Source organism: Canis lupus, chromosome 17 (genome assembly GCF_003254725.2).
Source record: "Canis lupus dingo isolate Sandy chromosome 17, ASM325472v2, whole genome shotgun sequence".
Lineage (NCBI taxonomy): Eukaryota > Metazoa > Chordata > Mammalia > Carnivora > Canidae > Canis > Canis lupus.
In genome coordinates, this window is record NC_064259.1 from 59,030,998 (window position 1) to 59,051,438 (window position 20,441).

The 20,441-nt window shown below is 42.8% G+C and overlaps 4 protein-coding genes across 4 annotated transcripts in view; 1 reads left to right on the forward strand and 3 right to left on the reverse strand.

The window, feature by feature from the left end:
* Nucleotides 1-9,759: 9,759 nt before the first annotated feature.
* LOC112664039 (histone H2B type 2-F) lies at nucleotides 9,760-10,397 on the reverse strand. The gene has a single exon (XM_049095872.1). The coding sequence runs from the start codon at nucleotides 10,395-10,397 to the stop codon at nucleotides 10,017-10,019; it is 381 nt and encodes a 126-aa protein (XP_048951829.1). The 3' UTR covers nucleotides 9,760-10,016.
* On the reverse strand, nucleotides 9,760-11,882 carry LOC125752084 (histone H3). Its single transcript, XM_049095870.1, has one exon. The coding sequence runs from the start codon at nucleotides 11,847-11,849 to the stop codon at nucleotides 11,439-11,441; it is 411 nt and encodes a 136-aa protein (XP_048951827.1). The 5' UTR covers nucleotides 11,850-11,882; the 3' UTR covers nucleotides 9,760-11,438.
* A 5,464-nt stretch (nucleotides 11,883-17,346) lies between these two features.
* LOC112664042 (uncharacterized) lies at nucleotides 17,347-18,886 on the reverse strand. Its single transcript, XM_035700884.2, has 2 exons — nucleotides 18,347-18,886; nucleotides 17,347-17,696 (listed from the first exon to the last, which is right to left on the reverse strand). The coding sequence occupies exons 1-2, from the start codon at nucleotides 18,568-18,570 to the stop codon at nucleotides 17,603-17,605; spliced, it is 318 nt and encodes a 105-aa protein (XP_035556777.2). The 5' UTR covers nucleotides 18,571-18,886; the 3' UTR covers nucleotides 17,347-17,602.
* A 57-nt stretch (nucleotides 18,887-18,943) lies between these two features.
* The window catches only part of LOC112664031 (uncharacterized), a 29,445-nt gene continuing 27,947 nt past the window's right edge, over nucleotides 18,944-20,441 (forward strand). Inside the window, exon 1 of the mRNA XM_035700882.2 lies at nucleotides 18,944-19,389. Within this exon, the coding sequence (XP_035556775.1) occupies nucleotides 18,957-19,389 (433 nt within the window). The 5' untranslated portion in view covers nucleotides 18,944-18,956. The remainder of the gene's footprint in view (nucleotides 19,390-20,441) is intronic.

The following is a 20,441-nucleotide window of genomic DNA, read 5'->3' on the forward strand; positions in this document are numbered from 1 at the left end:
ACTTTTAAGTTAAAAGCTTACTTCATTATTTTTAATAGTTCTCATTTTCTCATAAATGTATTATAGAGCTATGAATTTTCCTCTGACCTCTTCATATAAGTTTTTATAATGCTCTCTTTGTTATTATTATTGTTTACTGAAAAGTATATAGCTTTTATTTATATGTCCTCTTTAGTCCATGTGCTTTTTTCTAACAGTATATAGATCAAGGAGAAATATTTTTAGTTATGTCCTTGCACTATGATTAGTGAATGTGCTTCTATGGTTTCAACTTTTTCAATACTTGTTGAGCTTTCATTTGTCATCTTACACATGGCTGGTTTTCATCAGTATTTATGTAAATTCGAAATATACGTTTTCTATTTTGGATACAAGGTGGTGTGGGTATAAGGGTAGTTATGACTAATTTTGTTAAGCATGTTCTTCAAATCCTCTAAATCCTTAACAAGTTTTAGTTGACTTGTCTGCCAATTCCTGAGACTCTTTTTTCCACTGTAAATGATATGCATATTCGAATCCAGAAAGATTGATTATGCCCTTTCCCATCTAAACACATCCCACAATCATAATGCCATGAAATACACCTCCTTTAGAAAATGAAAAAGTTTCTTACCTTTTTTCTTTAGGCCAAGGATTGAAATTCAAATATTACCTTGGTTAACTCTCCTGCTAATCCTAAAATTGTGTTCTCTACTCATACTTGTTGTTTCTGAAAGAAGCAAAATACTCACTTAAGAATAATTTCTATTGCCCAGTCCCTTAACAGTAATGTGAAAGAAACTGTGAACAATTCAACAATTCAAACACTTAAAAAGACATCAGGGGAAAAATCCCCTACAAAGACACTTCAATAAGCAAAATAATTTTTCTTCACTTTTCATAGTGCAGCAGGCAGAGGAATAAAGGAGCCTGAGGAAACAAGGGTATATTCATTTGCTGAAAGTATCCCTCTGGTTGGTATATATACAGGTTGATCAATGTGCCTTTCTCCTGCTCATTATTCTGTGCATTATAATATGGATCTTGAGTCTAGACATGTCAAACCAGATGAAACACATCTCCAGAAAGAAATTCAAGTGGTTTAAGTCCCAACCCTAGGATTGGGAATTATATTAAGAACACTGAGTAACTTTTACTCAGGGTTATATCTGAACTCGGTTTCACACTCCCTCTTGGCATAAAGAGTTTTCCTCCAATGCATTTGAAAATTAGAATCATGGGATGCTTGGGTGTCTCCGTGGTTGACCGTCTGCCTTTGGCTCAGGTGGTGATCCTGGGGTCCTGGGTTTGAGTCCCACATCAGGCTCCCCTTGAGGAGCCTGCTTCTCCTTCTGCCTATGTCTCTGTCTCTCTCTCTCTGTGTCTCTCATGAATAAACAAATAAAATCTTAAAACAAAAAAAACAAAGAAAATTAGAATCCGGGAATCCCTGGGTGGCTCAGTGGTTTAGCGCCTGCCTTCTGCCCAGGGTGTGATCCTGGAGTCCCGGAATTGAGTCCCACATCAGGCTCCTTGCATGGAGCCCGCTTCTCCCTCTGCCTGTGTCTCTGCCCCTGCCCCTCTCTCTCTGTGTCTTTTATGAATAAATAAATAAAATCGTAAAAAAAAAAATAAAATTAGAATCCTACCAAGTAGAAACTAAAACTTACACAAGGCTCAAACAAAATAAAGCTGATGTCTTTAGGTATATTCTGTTCTCTTGAATCTTAAAAAGGTATGATATTAAAAGAGTGATATGAATTTCCTCCTACTTTCTGGTAAATTTATAATCACTGCTCTTGATCATGTGAAGCAACTGAGATAATTTAGTCCTTATTTCATTTCACTAATCTGTGTTTTCCATTTTTTGCCACAAAATTCCTTTTTCTGCGTGCCTGGTGCTGTTCAAGTCCCAAGATCAATGAAAATCTCAATCTCTCTCTCAAAATACTTAACCATTCCCAAGCCATTACCTCTTTACTACCTTGAGACAGTAGGCCAGCATCCATGTTTGGTCTTCAAAGGTCAAATACTGGAGAACTGCTTAAGCTTTATTAGTTCCCTGCTTTACTCTTTCTGGCGTAGTACAGAATGTGTTCTTGGCCAAAGAAAAGAAATCTTGAGGTCTTAGAACTATCATCTGCCTTGTTTGCTACTCCTTGGACTGTAGTTTAAATAAGAAAGTCTTTATATTGTTGGGGAAACTTTACTTCCTGAATAGTGGCAAAAACAAGAGCTTCATCTTGAAAATGCTGAGAGGAAACACATGAAATGCTTTAAACAAGAAGAAATGATTGACCCATAAATCATCAACTTGGCTCCATCAAGCCCATTTTAAAATTTATTTTTTTTTTGTAAAGATTTTATTTATTCATGAGAGATACAGAGAGAGAGAGGCAGAGACATAGGCAGAGGGAGAAGCAGGCTCCCTGTGGGGAGCCTGATGCAGGACTTGATCCTAGAACCCTGAGATTACAACCTGAGCCAAAGGTGTCCGCCATTTTAAAATTTTAACTTAAACATTTCCCAAATATTTGCATATTCTCCTTTTGGTTATAAGGTGTGTACCTCTCTGTGCTACTGAATAGTGTGCCCTCATTTTTATTCATGTGGCTTGCTTCTGTGTTAAATCCTCAAAATTCAGAGATTTCAACTCAGAAATCAGAAATAGGAAAGAAGTATTTAATGAGTATTTCATTTTTCCTGAGAAGATTGATGGGAAGTATTGCAAACATCATCAGGATTTTTTTTAAAGGTATTTTCCATAAAATATAGGTCTTTATAGAGCACTAGTAACAGACACTATAAATAAGGTCTTTTGTTTTCTAGTTCATTTTGTTCCTATCAGGATACATAGCAGATACTTGAAGGTTCTACATAATCAAAGGCCTGGCAAGTAAATTGTGGAATTTCCTTCTTAGGTGATGTTTTAGAAAAAGAAGGTCTTATTGCTCCAATGCAAGATACCTAGGGAGGTGACTCTTAAATCACTAGAGATGTCTTAAAGCAATACTTGTTGGGAATGGAATGCACTCTGGAGATGCTATTCTGCAGGAAATGCCTTCCTAACCAGAATAATAATAATAATAATGAAACACTGATCAAATATTTACCATGTTCCAGCTACTCTACTAAGTGCATAAAATACATGATCTCATTTGATCTTCATAACAAACCCATAAGGTATGTTCTGTTATTTTTCTCATTTTCCAGAGGAAGAAACTGAGACTCAGAGGAGTAAAGAAACTTTCCCAAGGTCATATAGCTCTTAGGTGGGGGAGACTGGGACTCAATACTAATGCTCATCACCAGTACAGTACCCTGCCTTTTCAGCCAGTATCTTTTTCTTTTCTTTTTTTTTTTAAAAAGTAACTTCCACACCCAGCATGGAGCCAAATGCAGCAGGGGCCTGAACCTGTAACCCCAAGATCAAGACCTGAGCTGTGACATAGTAAGAAATATATATTTGGTCTCTGCCCCTGGTTCCTGATACAGAGCTTCTAAATCTCTTGGAATTTCCTGGGTAATGGGAAGTGTCTTTTGTTCTAATGGTGGGCTCCTAGGTAACTTCAGGATGGAGGTTGGTCACCAGAAAGGCCAAGCTATCATTAGAAGGTTGGAACTTTTAGCCTCTCCCTCCACCTCCATCCTCCAGAGAGGAGAAGGAGTGGAGATTGAGACAATAATCCATCATGTCTACTTAATACGGCCTCCATAAAAAATTCCTAAACTATGGGGTTCAGAAAGCTGCTGCGCTGGTGAACACATACACGTTTCAGGAGGGTGGACACTACAACTCCACAGGGACAGAAGCTCCTGCACTTGGGACCCTTCTGGACCTTGTCCTGTCTATGTCTTCACCTGGCTAATCATCTGTATCCTTGCCTTTATTCTTTATCATAAACTGGTAAACATGTTTCCCAGAATCTGTGAGCCATTATAACAAATTATCAAACCTGAAGAGGGGATGATGGGAGCCCCTGATCTGCAGCCAAGACTGACAGAAGAGTGGGTAACCTGGAGACCCACTATTGTGATCAGTGTCTGAAGAAGGGGAGGTCTTATGGGGCTGAGCCCTTAATACCTTATGTGGTATCTGTGCCAAATCCAGGTAGTTAGTGTCAGAATTGCTTGGTGTGGAAAATCCACAGATTTGGTGGCCAGAGTATTGAAAGTAGTAGAGGAGACAAAAGTTTTCTTTTACCCTCTGACTGCTTCTGAATTAGTGTAGGTTAGTATAAACACCCAACGATTTACCCCATGAAGCTTCTAAACTGCTTTGTAGGCTGTGGTTATTGCCACCTCACCTAGACCTTCAACTCTATATTGTGCTGTTCCCCATTCAGAGAGCAAAAGATTTCAAACTCAATCATTTTTTGTTAAATCCAAGTCTTCAAGCTCCACCATCCCTTTCAACTAGTTGTCCTTCATCAACCCATTCAGCCTGTAAATATCTAGTGAGCACCCACTATATTCCAGGTACAGTTCTAGTTGATGGGGATAGAAAAATAAACAAAAAATATCTGCTTTTATAGAACTTACTCTGAGAAGGTAAGAAGAGAGTCAGACAATGGGTCAGAGTACAGCCTAATTTATTTGAACAAATCTTTAAAAAACAGTGGCTTAAAGGAGCTACAAGTCTGTTTCTCTCTCATGTCATGGTCCAGGGCCAGGAGAGCAGCTCAGCCATCCTTATCACAAGATTTCTGTTTCTGGATCCCAGGTTGTTGCCACAGTTCCTGCCATTGTCTCTACAACCTAGCCGGAGGAAAGGTGGGGAGAGGGGGGGAAGGCAAGGGGAGCACATACCTTTTCCTTCTTAGGGCACAAACCTGAAATAATATATATCAATTCGATTCACATCTTGTTGGCCCAGAACTTTGTGTTATGGACAAACCTAGATACAAGAGAAGTTGGTAAATTAGCCTTTGGTAGAGAAACCACATGGGGTTGCAATAACCAGGTAAGAATAGTTTTTCATGGGGATGCCTGGGTGGCTCAGCAGTTGAGCCTCTGCCTTTGGTTCAGGGTGTGATCCTGGATTCCTGGGATTGAGTCCCATGTTGGGCTTCCCCGCATGGAGCCTGCTTCTCCTCCCTCTGCCTGTATCTCTGCCTCTCTGTCTGTGTCTCTCATGAATAAATAAATAGAATATTTTTAAAAAATAGTTTTTTTTTTATGAGTAGCAGGCTCTGATTCAGTAATAAATACATTCATTTCAGATGGTACATGGAGGAAAAGTAAGAAAAGTAGGGAATTAAAAAGTATGAAGTCTGGGGAGGAGAAGATGGGCTTGTTCTGTTATAGAAGCAGCTTAGGGAAGCCCTCACCAATAAGATGGTAAAGGCATCCTTTGAGCAGAAACCTAAAAGACACGAGGAAGCCAGTCATGCAAGTGTCTGGGGAACAGCCTTTCTAGAAGAGGAAATGGCGAGTAGAAAGGCCTTGGCATATTCAGGGAGAACAGGGAAACAAGTGTGATGAAGTGGACCACACAAAAAGGAGAATGAGAAGACAGGAGGTATACATGGGCCATCATAAGGATGCAGCCTTTACTCTGTAGCCATGGTTGGTTCAGGTGGTGGGGGTGCAGGGCAGTGTTCAGTTGGGGAGAAGACTGTGGGAGTAACAGGATCTGACTCATGTTTGAAGTTTACTCCAGCTATTTTCTGGAAAACAGAGAGGGTAGATGGCAGAAGGAAGACCAGTCAGGAGGCTGTTGCAAATATTCCTGGGATGTGGTGGTGGTTTAAGGCAGCAGGGGGCAGCAGTGGAGGTGTCAAGGTATGGTTGGAGACTTGACATATTTTGAGTCAACAATATTTTCTGATAAATCATGAGTAACTAAGAAAAGGCTTATTATTCACTCATCCTATTATAGTCACCTCCCCAAAAAGAAAACGAATCTCACAGGGAATGAGAAAAATCAAATTCCTCTCAAGCTAGGATGATGGTAAATGAAGCTCCAGCGGGTTTGAGATGCTGTGAGCCAAGAACAACATGACTTGAATTGTTTTGTAGACAGGAAGGGAAGCCAGAGCTTTTCAATTTAATGACATAGAATCGTCTGTGAATTTTTAGAGGCACCTGGGTGGCTCAGTGGTTGAGCATCTGCCTTTGGCTCAGGGTGTGATCCCGGGGTCCTGGGATCGAGTCCCGCATTGGCTCCCCACAGGGAGCCTGCTTCTCCCTCTGTCTATGTCTCTGCCTCTCTGTGTTTCTCATGAATAAATAAAATCTTTAAAAAAAATTTTTTTTTAGAAGAGATAGATATATTACAAAGGAAAATGCTACAACCTGGGTAGGAGTATAGAATTAATGGCCTCTAGTCACAGAATATAGAATGATGGAGAATTTCATCTACCCAAATCAGATGATTAAAAAATTGAAAGAGGTTATCCAGAAAATTGGCTAAAACTAAAACTTAAAAAAAAATTCCCAGGGGACACTTGATATATTGGTTACAAATAATATTCCAGGTGAACCTCATAGACTCGGGGAGGAAAACACCTATATATCCCTATCACCCTTATAGAACTTGGCACATGTAAGTTCTCCTCATGGAGTGTTCCTGAACCCTCTGGCCAGATGCAACCTATCATTCTCCTTAACTCATAACATTTCCTTAACTCTCTTTTGGGAATAACACATTTTTCCTTGAATTGTAATTATTTTTATACTGGTGTAATCTCATCTATTAGATGTATTTACATCTTTGTATCCATCTCATTGCTTTGCTAATATTATATGTTTGATATATTAATTTGATCACACATTAAAAGAAAACACGCCCTGAGTTTATATTTCAAAAGTTTGTTCATGTTGACAGTATGGGATCTAAAAACTTTTCATCAAGTTTTCAATTTTTGCCAAGTCATATGATGGTTCAGCTCTTGTTACAAAATGTAAAAAAAAATCTTCACTACTTAGTAATTCTCTAAAACCGTCTTGTTCCTTCCTTGTTAAAGATTGACATTCTTTCGTACCTCCTTCTTTATGCCCCCAAAGAGATCATATAATGTATTTCCCACCTGTTGTCCTGTGCTTGAATTAAATGCTTTGTAAATGCTTTGACTCTTAGATCACTTGTAGGAAATGAACCGTTTTAAAGTGAGGTATCTAAAAATTATGACAATATTAAACTGTCCTGTTTGTAAGTTTACATAGATACCACAATCCTTTCACCAGTCCTTGAAATAATGACTACCCAATTTTAATAACATTTGACCTGACCCAGACCAAGCCCATTTGCAATGCTCACTCGATCTGATGATTAAAGCTCCTTATCTTCATACTACCTTTTTTATTTATTTTTATTTTTATTTTTTTGGTCTTCTGGAATGCATCTCCCTCCTCACCCTTGTTTGCAACACCAAAAAAAGCAGCATCTGAATTAGGCCGAAAAAGCTCCAGTGGAATCTCATTGTTTTGGCCACCTAGATACATTGGATGAAGGGAAGCACTCAAGTACAGTACTCTATCTGTCCCTTTTAGGAGTTTTTAATCTCCAATAGTTCTTTTAAGTGGGTCAGTAATTATTATAAATGTTTCAGATTAAAGGACCAAGAAAATTTAGGAAAAAGTGGAGAAAAAAAAGCTTATTGGAGTATGTGAACTTACCAGTTTCAGACCAGTTTCCAAGCATTCTGTGGTCAGGGCAATCAGTCAACAAACATTCACCAAGATTCGGTTTTTAAAAGATTTTATTTGACAGAGAGCTCGAGTTGGGGGGAGGAGCAGAAGGGGAAGGAGGAGAGTGAATCTCAAGCAGACTCAGCCGCTTGAGTGCAGAGCCCCACTGGGGGCTCAGGACACTGAGCCCATGGCCTGAGCCAAAGCCAAAAGTCCGTTGCACCCAGGGGCCCGAGATGCTATTTTATAATGGACACTGGAACTTTGTGAAAGTTCCCAAGAAGTTTTGTTTTTTGTTTTCTTTCTTAAGTAAACCCTGTCTAATGGAAGACAAACACAAGAAAATATAAGAACAAAAAAAGGAATTGAGGAAGGAGGCTATATTGTTCACAAAGCTACAGTTAATTGCAAATTCATTGCATAAGGAATAAAGCCTTAAGAGTTCAAAGGAGAAAGACTTCCTGTGACCTAGAATGGGATGGGAAGACTTCAAGGAGATTTGAGCAACACTTTGAAGAACTGGTAGGTCGACAGGCTTCTAGTAGTTGAGAGCAAGAAGTACTACAGTTTAAAGGAGGACCACCCAACAAAAGCACAAAGGAAGAGGAACTTCAGAGGCATTATAGGACAGTGTGTACTGCATTTTGGCTATGCCATAGATCTGAGGAAGACAAACAACTGAATGGAAATTTTGGCCAGATGGCAAAAGGCTGTGGTTTCAGGATGAGGTGTTGAAGTTTATCCTTTCGTCGTAATTGATAGCTTTTGATTAGGTGAGCCAATTGACGATGCTTTAACAACTTCCAAGGGCCAAGAGAAAGAGAAACATGGTCACTAGTCCTCAGGGAAAAGAGATCCTTCAGGATCCTAGGAGAGACCAGACGGTGTCTCTGATGGTTTGAGAAAATAGACCACCCTCGCCTTTTCCCTTATTAATTTTCCCTACTATAAAGTGTGCTGTACAAGATTTCACTGTGAAGTTAAAATTCTCAGTGAATCATTCCCCTCGCCAGGGAAAATGACTCGGAAAATCTTTTTTTCCAGTGAAAAAAATAAATCATATTCAGCCCTTTTTTTGGTAGCTGTAATTGGATGTTTGAATTCTTCCATTATAAATAAAATTCATTTAAAGTAAACTCGTCAAGCAAATTCCTTAAAATTTATCAAGAATAGCTTAGTTTCAAAGCTTGACAAATGAACTGGAAACTAAGTCCTTTTACCTTAAGGGTCTATGTTTTACTTGGTAAAACATTCACCAGCCTGTCAAAAGGTCTTGAGTTATGCAAGTTTTGAACTAAGGGATCTTTAGAAATTCATCTCCTTTTAGCTGTGGCCATTTGCACATCATGCACCCCAAACATTTTAAAAATACACCTGGGAACACTAAAAACCACCTCCCCAACCCCCATTTCCAACCTATTCGGAAACTTCAGAAGCACCTGGGAATGTTTACCAAGCACCAAGGTGGCTCTTAGAACCAGGAAATGGTTAGAGGAAACAAGTTCTTTGCCCTGGAGAAGAGAAAGAGCATCTCCTGTGGAGTGTAAGCAATCACAGTAAATGGGTTCTGCTCAGCTTTCACCAAGAGCAGTAATGTTGGCTAGGTGGTGATGAAGTTTGTTCCAAATGAAAATTAAATCCTGACAGAAAGGAAGCCAGGGTGCTGGGTTGGCCAACCACTGCCGGAGGACTGATGTTAGAGGAATTCTTGGCTGCGGGGCTGCCCTATGCATTAGGGTATGTTAATCAGCATCCCTGGCCTTTAACCACTAAATGCCGGTTAGCGTCCAATTAAATGTCCCAAGGGATGGGAGGCAAAAATAAATAAGGAAACCTGCTCACAGTTTATGGGCAAAGAAACCAAGTCGAACAGCAGCCCCTCCCCCAAATAAAAACTTTACTAAACTTCATTAAACCTGCTTGCTCGGTTACTGGTACGTAGGCTCCCATTGTGGACTCCGTAGATCTAAGTAAGATCACTTCGAGGGGCGCCGGGGTGGCTCAGTTGATTAAGCGTCTACCTTTGGCTCAGGTCAGGATTCCAGGGTCCTGGAATCAAATCCCATATCCGGCTTCCCACAGGGGGCCTGCTTCTCCCGGTCTCTGCCTTTATGTCTCTCGTGAATAAATAAAATCTTAAAAAAAAAATCACTTTGAGAACTAGTTTATTAGTAAGAGCCGTGCCACTAGGTGGCACCATCGCACTCCGGGAGATTCCAGATTCCGACAACCACGGTCCTAACCTAGCGCCATACCCAAACGCTTCCGAGATCACAGGCCCACCCCACCTACCCAAAAGCTCAAGTCTTTTAGCGAGCGCTTACAGCCCCTTTCTGTGACAAATTAAGTGGCTCTGAAAAGAGCCGTTGGGGTGAAGTAGCCTCTACTGCGTCCTTTGCGCGCCCTTACTTGGAGCTGGTGTACTTGGTGACGGCCTTGGTGCCCTCGGACACGGCGTGCTTGGCCAGCTCGCCGGGCAGCAGCAGGCGCACGGCCGTCTGGATCTCCCGGGAGGTGATGGTGGAGCGCTTGTTGTAATGCGCCAGGCGGGAGGCCTCGCCGGCGATGCGCTCGAAGATGTCGTTGACGAACGAGTTCATGATGCCCATGGCCTTGGACGAGATGCCGGTGTCGGGGTGCACCTGCTTCAGCACCTTGTACACGTAGACGGAGTAGCTCTCCTTGCGGCTGCGCTTGCGCTTCTTGCCGTCCTTCTTTTGCACCTTCGTGACAGCCTTTTTGGAACCCTTCTTGGGAGCGGGAGCCGATTTTGCTGGATCAGGCATTTTTGCAAATAGCAGCGTTTACACACCAAAAGCGATCCGGACTACTTCCAAAGGGCTTGATTACGTGCTACTTATAGAGCCTGTATGCAAATGAAGGCTCGCACAGGACTGCACTTTTATTGGTTAATTTCCAACATTATCGTCACAGAGGGGTGGAGTCCACGTAAATAATAGCTTCGGCTGGCACTTCCCTAGTGGCTAGCAGAGTAAATGCCGTCCTAGCCAATCAAAGTGTGCCATCCCAGACTCAGCCAATAAATTACGCAAAAGTACAGTATCACCTGTTTGAGATATTTGGGGATGGTTTTCACCTTTCAGTCGTAGACTTGCGTACGTAAGAGATCTGAAGAGACAGCCAAAGACAACTTTTTCTTATTTTTGCACCGTTTGACTCCCCTACGCATTGTGGAAGCTCGTTTTGCTTTTGGTTTTTAGAATACCTAAACTGTCTCAGAAGAAAAATCAGGTAGCTCCCTCAAATTCCTATTCCTGTTTGCGCCACTTACATTATGCAATGAGGAAGGTATTCGGTACTAGGTCATTCCAGGACAAGACTTCAACATGTAGACAGGGACCTAGTTCTTAGAACTGGCAGATAGACCCAGATTCCCATCTCCGTGTTTTAACGAACACTAAAGCACGTGAGGGCCTCCTCACTTCATTTCTGCATCTGGATTCGTACTACGTATTCCGTGGCGGCGGCTTGTAACGTTACAAACGGCCGGTAGAGCACGGTCCTCCCTCCGGCAAGTTTCCTCACAGAAAGGTTGTTGCTTTAGACTTCAACGCATGTTAAGGGCAGGTTTGGCAAGAACGACGTAGAACATAAGCCGTTCAGCTGCTCCCTTAACGCGCCAGTCCGAAAAGTCAGGCCGGATTCCAGCATCCCACTACCCAACACGTGCGAGTTTCCCCGGATCCCTCGACCCCCTACACCAGGGCACGACCCGCGCCAGGCGGGAAGCGGGTACAGCTGCTCCTCGTGAAACCATGGGTGGCTCTGAAAAGAGCCTTTAGGTGGCCTTCTGATAAAACGGGGCTCTAGGCGCGCTCCCCGCGGATGCGGCGCGCCAGCTGGATGTCCTTGGGCATGATGGTGACGCGCTTGGCGTGGATGGCGCACAGGTTGGTGTCCTCGAAGAGCCCCACCAGGTAGGCCTCGCTCGCCTCCTGCAGCGCCATGACGGCCGAGCTCTGGAAGCGCAGGTCCGTCTTGAAGTCCTGCGCGATCTCGCGCACCAGCCGCTGGAACGGCAGCTTGCGGATCAGCAGCTCCGTGGACTTCTGGTAGCGCCGGATCTCGCGCAGGGCCACCGTGCCCGGCCGGTAGCGGTGCGGCTTCTTGACGCCGCCCGTGGCCGGCGCGCTCTTGCGGGCCGCCTTGGTGGCCAGCTGCTTGCGCGGGGCCTTGCCGCCGGTCGACTTGCGGGCGGTCTGTTTCGTACGAGCCATGGCGCCTTACCCGCTTTTTTCAAGAAGCGCTCGGCAGTCTTATTTATAGATATAGCCCTGTCTTGATTGGGCCGGGAGGGTTAGGAACCTCCAGGTTGCGATCTCATTGGCCAGGATTCAATCCTATTTATTCGGGTAGATTGTTATGCTAATCTTTTCCCTATAGTCACCTTTCCGTACTTTTCTGTAATCTTAGCGATCCCAGCTGTTTTTCTTCTTAGACCTTTCCTTGCAATTGGTGTCATTTTGGTAAGCGCAATTTTTAAGTGTTTTTGCAAGCTTGGGATTTAAAATATAACAGATTCCTTCGAAATAAAAGCCTACCCATGAACTAGGTTTCAGCCTGTATTTCCAGTTAATAGTTACGTAACTCCAAGCCCGTAGCTAACATTTCTTCGGCGCCTGACACTGCTAAGCGCGTTGGTTGCATTACAGTATGACGGTGACTCAACAAAATATGTAGTTGAAGGAATCAAAAATTGATTTAAGTTTAACTTCTTAACTACTCGGAGTCGTGTACTGATTAGCGCCAACTTGCAAGGTACAGCCTTCCGCTTTTCTTGAGCTTTTCGCCTTGGAATGCGGTTCCCTTCTCTCAATCCATCAATGGCCAATTAGGACCTGTAGACCAAACGCTTCTAAATAAAGGAATATGCGTCCTGGAACGTTAATTTCTCCTTCACAATGGTGAATAGTTTCTGAATAGTCAACTTGCTTATCAATCAGATTAAACGCTGTAAACAAAGCAAATCAACTATTCGTTGATTACGGAGTTGCTAACATTTTCTTCAATAAAGTAGCTTCATCTAAAAGTTTCAACTTAAAGTTTTCTATTCTCTATTGGGAAATTGAATATCCTCTGCTTTTTAATTATTTTATTTGCTTTGAAGTATTGCTCAGAAAAATTGTGTCAGAAAACAGTCATGTAAGGTTACCATCTTAAAACTGTGAAGTTAATATAAAACTTTCAATCATATGCTCATTCTATTGAAAAACTATTGCATCCAAACATTATAAAACCTCAAACCTGTGGACAAAATCAGGCCCAACAAGCTTATACTTTATGGTATCAATATGATCATTTTCCTCCTGAAGGCAAAATAAATTAAAAGTTATTTTGAGATTTCCTGAACACTAAACAACCTAGAAATTTATCTTTATGTCTTCAAGAGTCCCCTGGACAGCACAGTCCCCTGCTCTAGGGAGACCTAAGATGTCCTGCAAAAGTATAACTGATGTGAAACAACTGTTACCCTTTCCTGTGGTTGTTTTGTAATAATTACTAATGCATAGAGAGCACTACTCAGTATTTAACAATCCTTCTACATACACTATCTCATTTAATCCCAACTCTGTGAAGTAGATGTTACTTTCCTCATTTCACAGATAAAGAAATAGTCTCAGAAAAACTATGGCTTGTCCTGGACAAGTAAGAAGGCCCGCATAATATTCTAAAGCAAAAGAATGAAATCATCATAGATTTTCAGTTTCATCAGGCTTGCAGTACATTCTAAAGCAAAGGAGAATTTTCCCACTGTGCCATCAGATTTCTCAATGTTTCTCAAACTCTTCCACTAAACTATTACCATCAAAAGAGGAAACTACCACATGGGGGTCTGGATGACAGCCCAAAGCAGTCCACATTTCTTTGCAGAGTTCTTTTTTAACATGTGCATTCTTGGCCATGGCATTCATTTAGATAAGATACTCAAGCTGCTGTCAGGGAGGAAAAACTTTGCTCTACCCCTCAAGCTTTTTTGGCTGGTCTAAGAATTTAATTGACATGAGACCGATTAAGAGGAGAAAATCATATAAGAATATGAGGTCCCCAGGCAGTCAGGCAACTGAGGTTTATATGCCATCCATAGCTAAGAAAGAGATTGGGGTCTGGGAGTGCAGAGGGAAGAAAGACCATCACAAGAAAATGAAAATGAGTAAATTTTTGGTAAACAAATGTTTGCCGGGCCACTCAGAAACAATGGGGTATAGGAAGGAATTTTAGCGAACAGACTTTGCTAGGTTCCTCCCCATCTACCACAACCAGGTAATATTATACAGTCCTTATCTATGGTGATAGTTCCCTTCCTAGAGCAGGTCCTCTATCTAAATTCTTTTAAGCAGTTGTGAGGGAGGCAAAAACAAAAACTTCTTTGAGTCTTCTGTTTCTTAGAAATAATCAGGCTAAAATAATCCACAGGCCAAAAAACAAACACATTTCGGGGGAGCAAAATTTTGCTCCCCTACAATGTATATTCATATAGAATCTAACCATCATGGGATGTATTTTGCCTTTATAATATAGAGAGTAAGAAAATTTCAAGTCCCCTGGCTATTCTCAGAAGAGAACAATCTGTAGTTTACAGATGCCAAGTGCAGGCGTGAAGATTACTATGAGTTTAAAAGGCAATCAAAACCCAGCAGATTCAGGAAAAGCTCTTTTCCTTCCCCACAACTACCTGGTAAGAACTTAGGTAGAAGACTTGGTCTAGGAAGAGCGCTATCACCAAGGATAACCACATTACACAATGGACTAGGTGAGGTAGCCAGGAGGAACCTAGCAAGGCCTGTTTGATCAGTCTTCAATGTCCCACTTTTTTTTATCTTCCTGTGAATTGCATTTCTTCTGTTTGACATCCCAGACCTCTACCACTTCTCCTTAGTTCATTTTACCTATCTTTGGAATTTCCATGTTTCCATGTGGATTCCTTGTACATACAAAATTAAACTTGATTTTCTCTGGTTAATCTATCTCATGTCATTTTGATGCTTAGTCTGGGTAGGACCTTGGAAGGGACAGGAAATTCTTGCTCCCCAATACTTAGAAGTCACCGTTAACAGAATTCAGAGCAATAATCCTTTGATTTCACCTAGTCTCCACACTGGACAAATGACTCTTGCATTCTCAAAACACTATCAGAAGTCAGTTGACAATGCAGAAAAACCTGTTTTGCTGCTGCTGTGGGAAAAAGGGAGTATTTATCTCCTACTAATATCTCTGAAGTTGCTTTCACCAAAAATAAGAACCTGCAGTTTCCAGATTGAGCCTTAAAGTTTCATTATTGAGGGCTGAGAGTGGGGGGAAGGAACATATAAACCTTAAAATATGCTATAGGAAATAAACAAGTAAAAGAAAAATATAACATTATGTGCATGTTTGTTTTATCAAAAAAGTAATGGACTATATGTTCCAGGAAGACAGTTTGTATAACACAGTCTTTGACTGCAGGCACCCCCAGGGCTTCAAGTACCCCCAAGATAAGACTGAATCTTTGGTTCGTGGGTTGGTCAAGCCATGTCCCTGATTTCCTTTCATCTTGGTTGTTTTTAACTTTTATTTTTAAATTTTAATTCCAGTGCAGTTTAACATACAGTGTTATTAGTTTCAGGTGTACAATATAGTGATCCAACAATTCCGTACACTGCTGGGTGCTCATGACCTATTTCACCCAGCACTGCCTCCCCTTTCTGGTAACCATTGATTTGTTCTCTACCGTTAAGGGTCTGTTTTTGGTTTGTTTCACTCTTTTTTCTCTATTCGTTTTGTTTCTTAAATTCCACATGAGTGAAATGATTTCATCTTCCTTTCAGGCCAATAGCCCTGAACCAAATTCAGAAGCCATGGGATTTTGAGCTCCTTTCCTTAGCTCCATTCTGAGCTTTCCCTCCACACCTTGCTCATTGGATATAAACTTCCCCTTTTTACCTTAACACTACTACTTGTACTGTACAATGACAGGTGGCATAGGGGAGAAAAAAGTATTCCTCAGTCATCTTAGGGTCCCTGGCTAGGTCTGTAAATTAAACCAACAAAGAATCACAATAGAAGAGCACACAAATTTATTTGATGTTTTATGTAAAGCAAGGAACTTCATAAGGAAATGAACATCCAAAGAAACAGACCTGAGTATTTCTAAGCTGGGTTTGATGAAGTACAGGTACTCCTGCAGAAATGGAGTAGGTGAAGGAGTACAAGGTAAGTCTAGTAAACCAGGGGAGGCAGCAAGACCTGCTTATTAAAATTTTCTGTAAGTCCCTTTGTCTTTAGAGATAAAGACACTCCTTTCCTCCTTCTCTATCCCTCTAATCACATAGAAAAGGCACAGGAGACTTTTATAACCTGTTTCAAGGGAGAGAAGGCTTTGGGGGGGGTGGGGGGGGAGGTTAGAGTGACCTTCCCGCTTATGTCTTTTTCTCAAGAGTTCTTCAGCTCAAAATATTTAATATGCTAAGGTGCCATATTTTGGGGGTAGCATGTCCTGAACCCCATCAGTGTCAGCATATGCCACCCCTAAATTATGCCACTTTGGCACATGCATTATTTTGAGCTAAAGACGCTTGAAAAAACGGAAGGTGCAAGAAGTGTGCTCTGCTTTTTCTTTCCTAAAAACAGGAGGTAAAACCCCCATATGGAAGATGTCTTCTCTACACCAGGGGGAGAATAACATTCTTTTCCCCAAGAATAGGGAGCTGAAGCCAAGAGAAAGCTGTGGAAACAAATTTTGTTAAACTAACTTTCATCTTCCTATTTTTCCACCATTCACTGCCCTGGCTGAAGCCCTTCCATTCTTGTGACATTTTCATGATTTACCACTCTGTCCAGTTCAGCACATAAGCAGTCAACTCTAAGTGCTTGTTTGAGTCTTCATTTCCTTATAAGGGCTCCAATGTCAAGTAAACTTTGAGCAGATAAACGTGTATGCTTTTCTCCGGTGAATTGGTCTTGTGTCAATTTAATTATCAGACCCAGCCAAAAACTCTAAGAGGGTAGAGATAAAACGTTGCCTCCTCTACAGCAGATTTCAGCTTGCAGGGGTTTAGAACATACCACCCCCAAATATGCCACTTCAGTATATTAATTATTTGGAGCCGAAGTTACTTGAATCAAGATACAGTTTGTGTGTGGGTGTGGGGGGGGGCCTCTGATGTCCCCCTTTCCAACCTAAAAGCAGCTCCTAAAATTTCCCATGAGAAAGGTACCCTCCCAGCCAGGAAGAGGACGTTCTTATTAGGAGCCTGGGAGGCAGTGCTGACATGGATCTGTTATGAACAAATCTACTCAAATAAACCTTATCTTCCATTAGTTTCCCCCATATGTTTCCCCATCACTGTCCCACAACTTACTGTCTCTAGCCCAAGCCCCTCTGTCTTGTCACATTCCTTGTTTTAAAAGGTATAGATAATCTTCCAGGCCTACTGTTAGCTTCTTCAGGTCTTCATTTTCCTTCTGAAGACTCCTGTTTACACATAAAAGTATTAAAATATATACTTTTTTTTCTTTTTTTGGTCAGTCTTACATGAACTTAATTCTTAGGTCCAGCCATAGACTCTAAAAGGGAGAAGGAAGTCTTCCCTTCCCTACAAACTTATACATCTGGCTTTCCCATGCAACATATCCCAATGGAATGCAGTAGGCTCAGGTCATATGTTACACACGGAGGTTTTTAAAAAAGACTTACTGAGCTACCCAGGCATCCCTACACAGAGTAGTTTAAAGCTATACAAATGAAATGTATTTTATTCTATTCACATTCTCATGAGATTTAAGATACATAGTGCAAAGATTTTTAAAGGGTTTATATATATATATATTTTTTTTTTCAGTAGAAATTACTTTGGCCACAGATGTTAGTATGACACTATCTCTGGTTTATGAGGAAAATTAGAACAGAATGCTCAGAATGCCAGTACTATACAGCCTGTTTGGAAGAGAAAAACTTTTTAAAATATACCTTCTTTCTCCAAATTCCTTTCATTTAATGTTTGTAACCAACATCTAGTGTGAATCCCACGGTGCGGATTAAGTGATGCCCGGTGGCAACATCCACTGAGCAGAGAACATGGTTTAGGCTGGGGAAGAAGAGAAGGAATTCCCTCAGACTCCATTAGTCACACCTTGCAACTTTGAAGTTCAAGCATTCTGAGATTTCTTGGGTTTAAAATGACTAAAGAACCACCAGGAAGATCTGTATGTCTGGTGCCCAGAGGTCTGGATAAAGATATAGTATTGGGATTCACCAGCATACAGAAGATAGAGCCAGGAAAGAAAAAGATATAAATTTTAAGATAATACACATCTGGGGATCCCTGGGTGGCTCAGCGGTTTAGTGCCTGCCTGCAAGAAATCTGCTTCTCCCTCTGCCTTTGTGTCTGCCTCTTTTTTGGGTCTCTCATGAATAAATATATTCCTTAAAAAAAAAAGATAATACACATCCCTCAGAAAAAAAGAGCTTTCTGAAGCAGAAACCACGTCTTCTGGTGGACTCCCCTATCAGAAGGCCCTGGTAAAGTAACAAACCCATTATCACTGGACTCCAATTAATTTCACAGGGCGGTTTCCGGTAAGGACTTTCAAAAATGGAGATTTCCCCTGGAGATAACCAATTCAGCAAACTTTGCGAACTTCACGTGGGGCCTCAATGGGGACACAATTTGGTTTCTGCTTTCTGGCTGAGAGCAGAGTCGTTTAGAGGATTTGTAGAAACGGAGACATGCAATACCGTTGCCTTCTATTCTGGATATATCGCTTCTTTGGCAGAGCTTTGGATGGCAGCGCGTCGGATTCCCCGAGCCCCAGGCGAAGGCTTGCAAATACTCCTACGACCAATTTTCCTAGGATACGATTTCTCCTCGCCCCATACCAACAAACAGACCAGGCCGAGAGATTAGGGCGATCTCTCCTCCCGCGCCCCGCCCGCACCCCAGGTGCGGCTGCTCCCGGCATCGCCTTCTGGGTCCGCCAAGTGATCGGACCTGCTCCTGCCGCAGTTTCACGTAGCCGCGCTCCAGGAGCTGTGACCCTCCCTTCCTGATGGCCCGTCTCTCGGCTCCGGCTACTCTTCCTTTGGTCCTCTCCCGCCAGGAAGACCTTTCTGCGTAGCTAAGTTAATTGGCCTGGGGAGTCCGCAAACGTACAGAGACAAAGGCGAAAGCAGCAGCGGCAGCAGAACTCGGAAGCCTTCCGTCGGAATCTATCCTCTGCCGGCGGCTGCGGCCAATATCCTTTAAGTAGGAGCGATTAGAGGCAGCCGCGGGGTGGGGGTGGGGGTGGGGGTGGGGGTGGGGGTGGGGGTGGGGGGCGCAGCGGGACGGGAAAACCGCGGGCAGGAAATGACGCAATGCCCGGCGGGCGGGGATGACGCGGGGCGGGCTTCCTGCCGCGCGCGTTCTGTTCTCAATCTGGTCCGGCACTCTTGTATATTAGGGGGACAGCCAGCCTGCGGATACCAGAGGCTGTGTCTTCACACCACGGTTGCCATGTCTGGGAGAGGGAAGGGTGGTAAGGGTCTGGGCAAAGGTGGCGCGAAGCGTCATCGTAAGGTCCTGAGAGACAACATCCAGGGCATCACTAAGCCGGCCATCCGGCGCCTCGCTCGGCGTGGGGGAGTGAAGCGGATCTCGGGTCTCATTTACGAAGAGACTCGGGGTGTCCTGAAGGTGTTCCTGGAGAACGTGATCCGGGATGCCGTCACTTACACGGAGCACGCCAAGCGCAAGACGGTCACGGCCATGGACGTAGTGTACGCGCTTAAGCGCCAAGGCCGCACCCTCTACGGCTTCGGGGGCTGAGTTGCCGCTCCGCCCTGCGTAGATCGATGCCAACGGCCCTTTTTAGGGCCAACCATTTTGTCTTCAGAAGAGCTGGGCACCTGGTAGGACTGGCCTTCCTAAGGTCAGCCTTGCTTCGAGGAGTCGAGCTGGAGTCGAGTTAGGTTGGCGGGAGGGAATGGTGCTCAAAGCGTTAACTGCCCTGGAGATTTTAGTAGTTAGCACTTCATGCTTATTGGCTCTTTGAATTTTTGCTTTACGTTCCAGTTCTCCAGATGAAGCAGTATCTCCTTGCTTCTAGGCGCGCTGTCCTTGTGATTGTTGGGTCGGGCTGTGGAAAGCAGGATCCGTGAAGTCCAGGGGTAAGGTTAAACCATCTAATTCGCTACGTTTCCTTGGGCAAAGGCGGGGTTAGTGCACAGTTCGGAATCCAGAGATGCCCTTCAGGCTACCGGATGGTTCTAAGCCTCAATTCTTTTGCATTTCACTCCCACAGCAAGACGGTGGGAGTTTAGATGGCCTAAGGGCCCTCTTAACGTTAGGCGCTGTTCTGTGATCTGTATCTTTTAACCCAAACAGTGCATGAGCACTGAAAGCCTAAGTCCAGTCATCAACCATTCAAAAATTAAACCTAGAGTATGAGGTCAGACGAGCTCACCAGTGCAGTTTTCAAGCAAGTTGGCATATTGTCTGCTTAAGAGTATACTTTTAAAATGCTATATCCAAGAATTAAGTCAAAGACTTAAGAGGAGATAACTCCTGAAGACTTGCTTCCATGATAATGGTTATATAGTCTGCTTTGAAGTTTTGGAATATAGGTTAGAGGTTTGGTGGGGTGAGGTCCAGAGCCAACAACCAAGAAAGAATGGAGACGTCTTTGGTGCAAAATGGTTTTATTAAAGCAAGGGGACAGGACCCGTGGGCAGGAAAAGCCCACGGTTGATTATCCCTGGGAGCTGAGAGGGGTTTGAGGATAGCGTCCTCTCTAAGGAATTTTGGAAGCAAGGTCTCCAGAACCTTGAGGAGACTAGCTATTATTGGGGAAAA

Bases quoted from the DNA above. Each gene is read 5' to 3' on its own strand.
- LOC112664039 (XM_049095872.1), bottom strand. From the start codon at position 10,397: ATGCCTGATCCAGCAAAATCGGCTCCCGCTCCCAAGAAGGGTTCCAAA.
- LOC125752084 (XM_049095870.1), bottom strand. From the start codon at position 11,849: ATGGCTCGTACGAAACAGACCGCCCGCAAGTCGACCGGCGGCAAGGCC.
- LOC112664042 (XM_035700884.2), bottom strand. From the start codon at position 18,570: ATGCCGGGAGCAGCCGCACCTGGGGTGCGGGCGGGGCGCGGGAGGAGA. The intron at 17,697-18,346 runs GTATTGCATGTC...CTTCTTCCCCAG, and splicing joins ATCCAGAATAGAAGGCAACG to CCTAAACCATGTTCTCTGCT.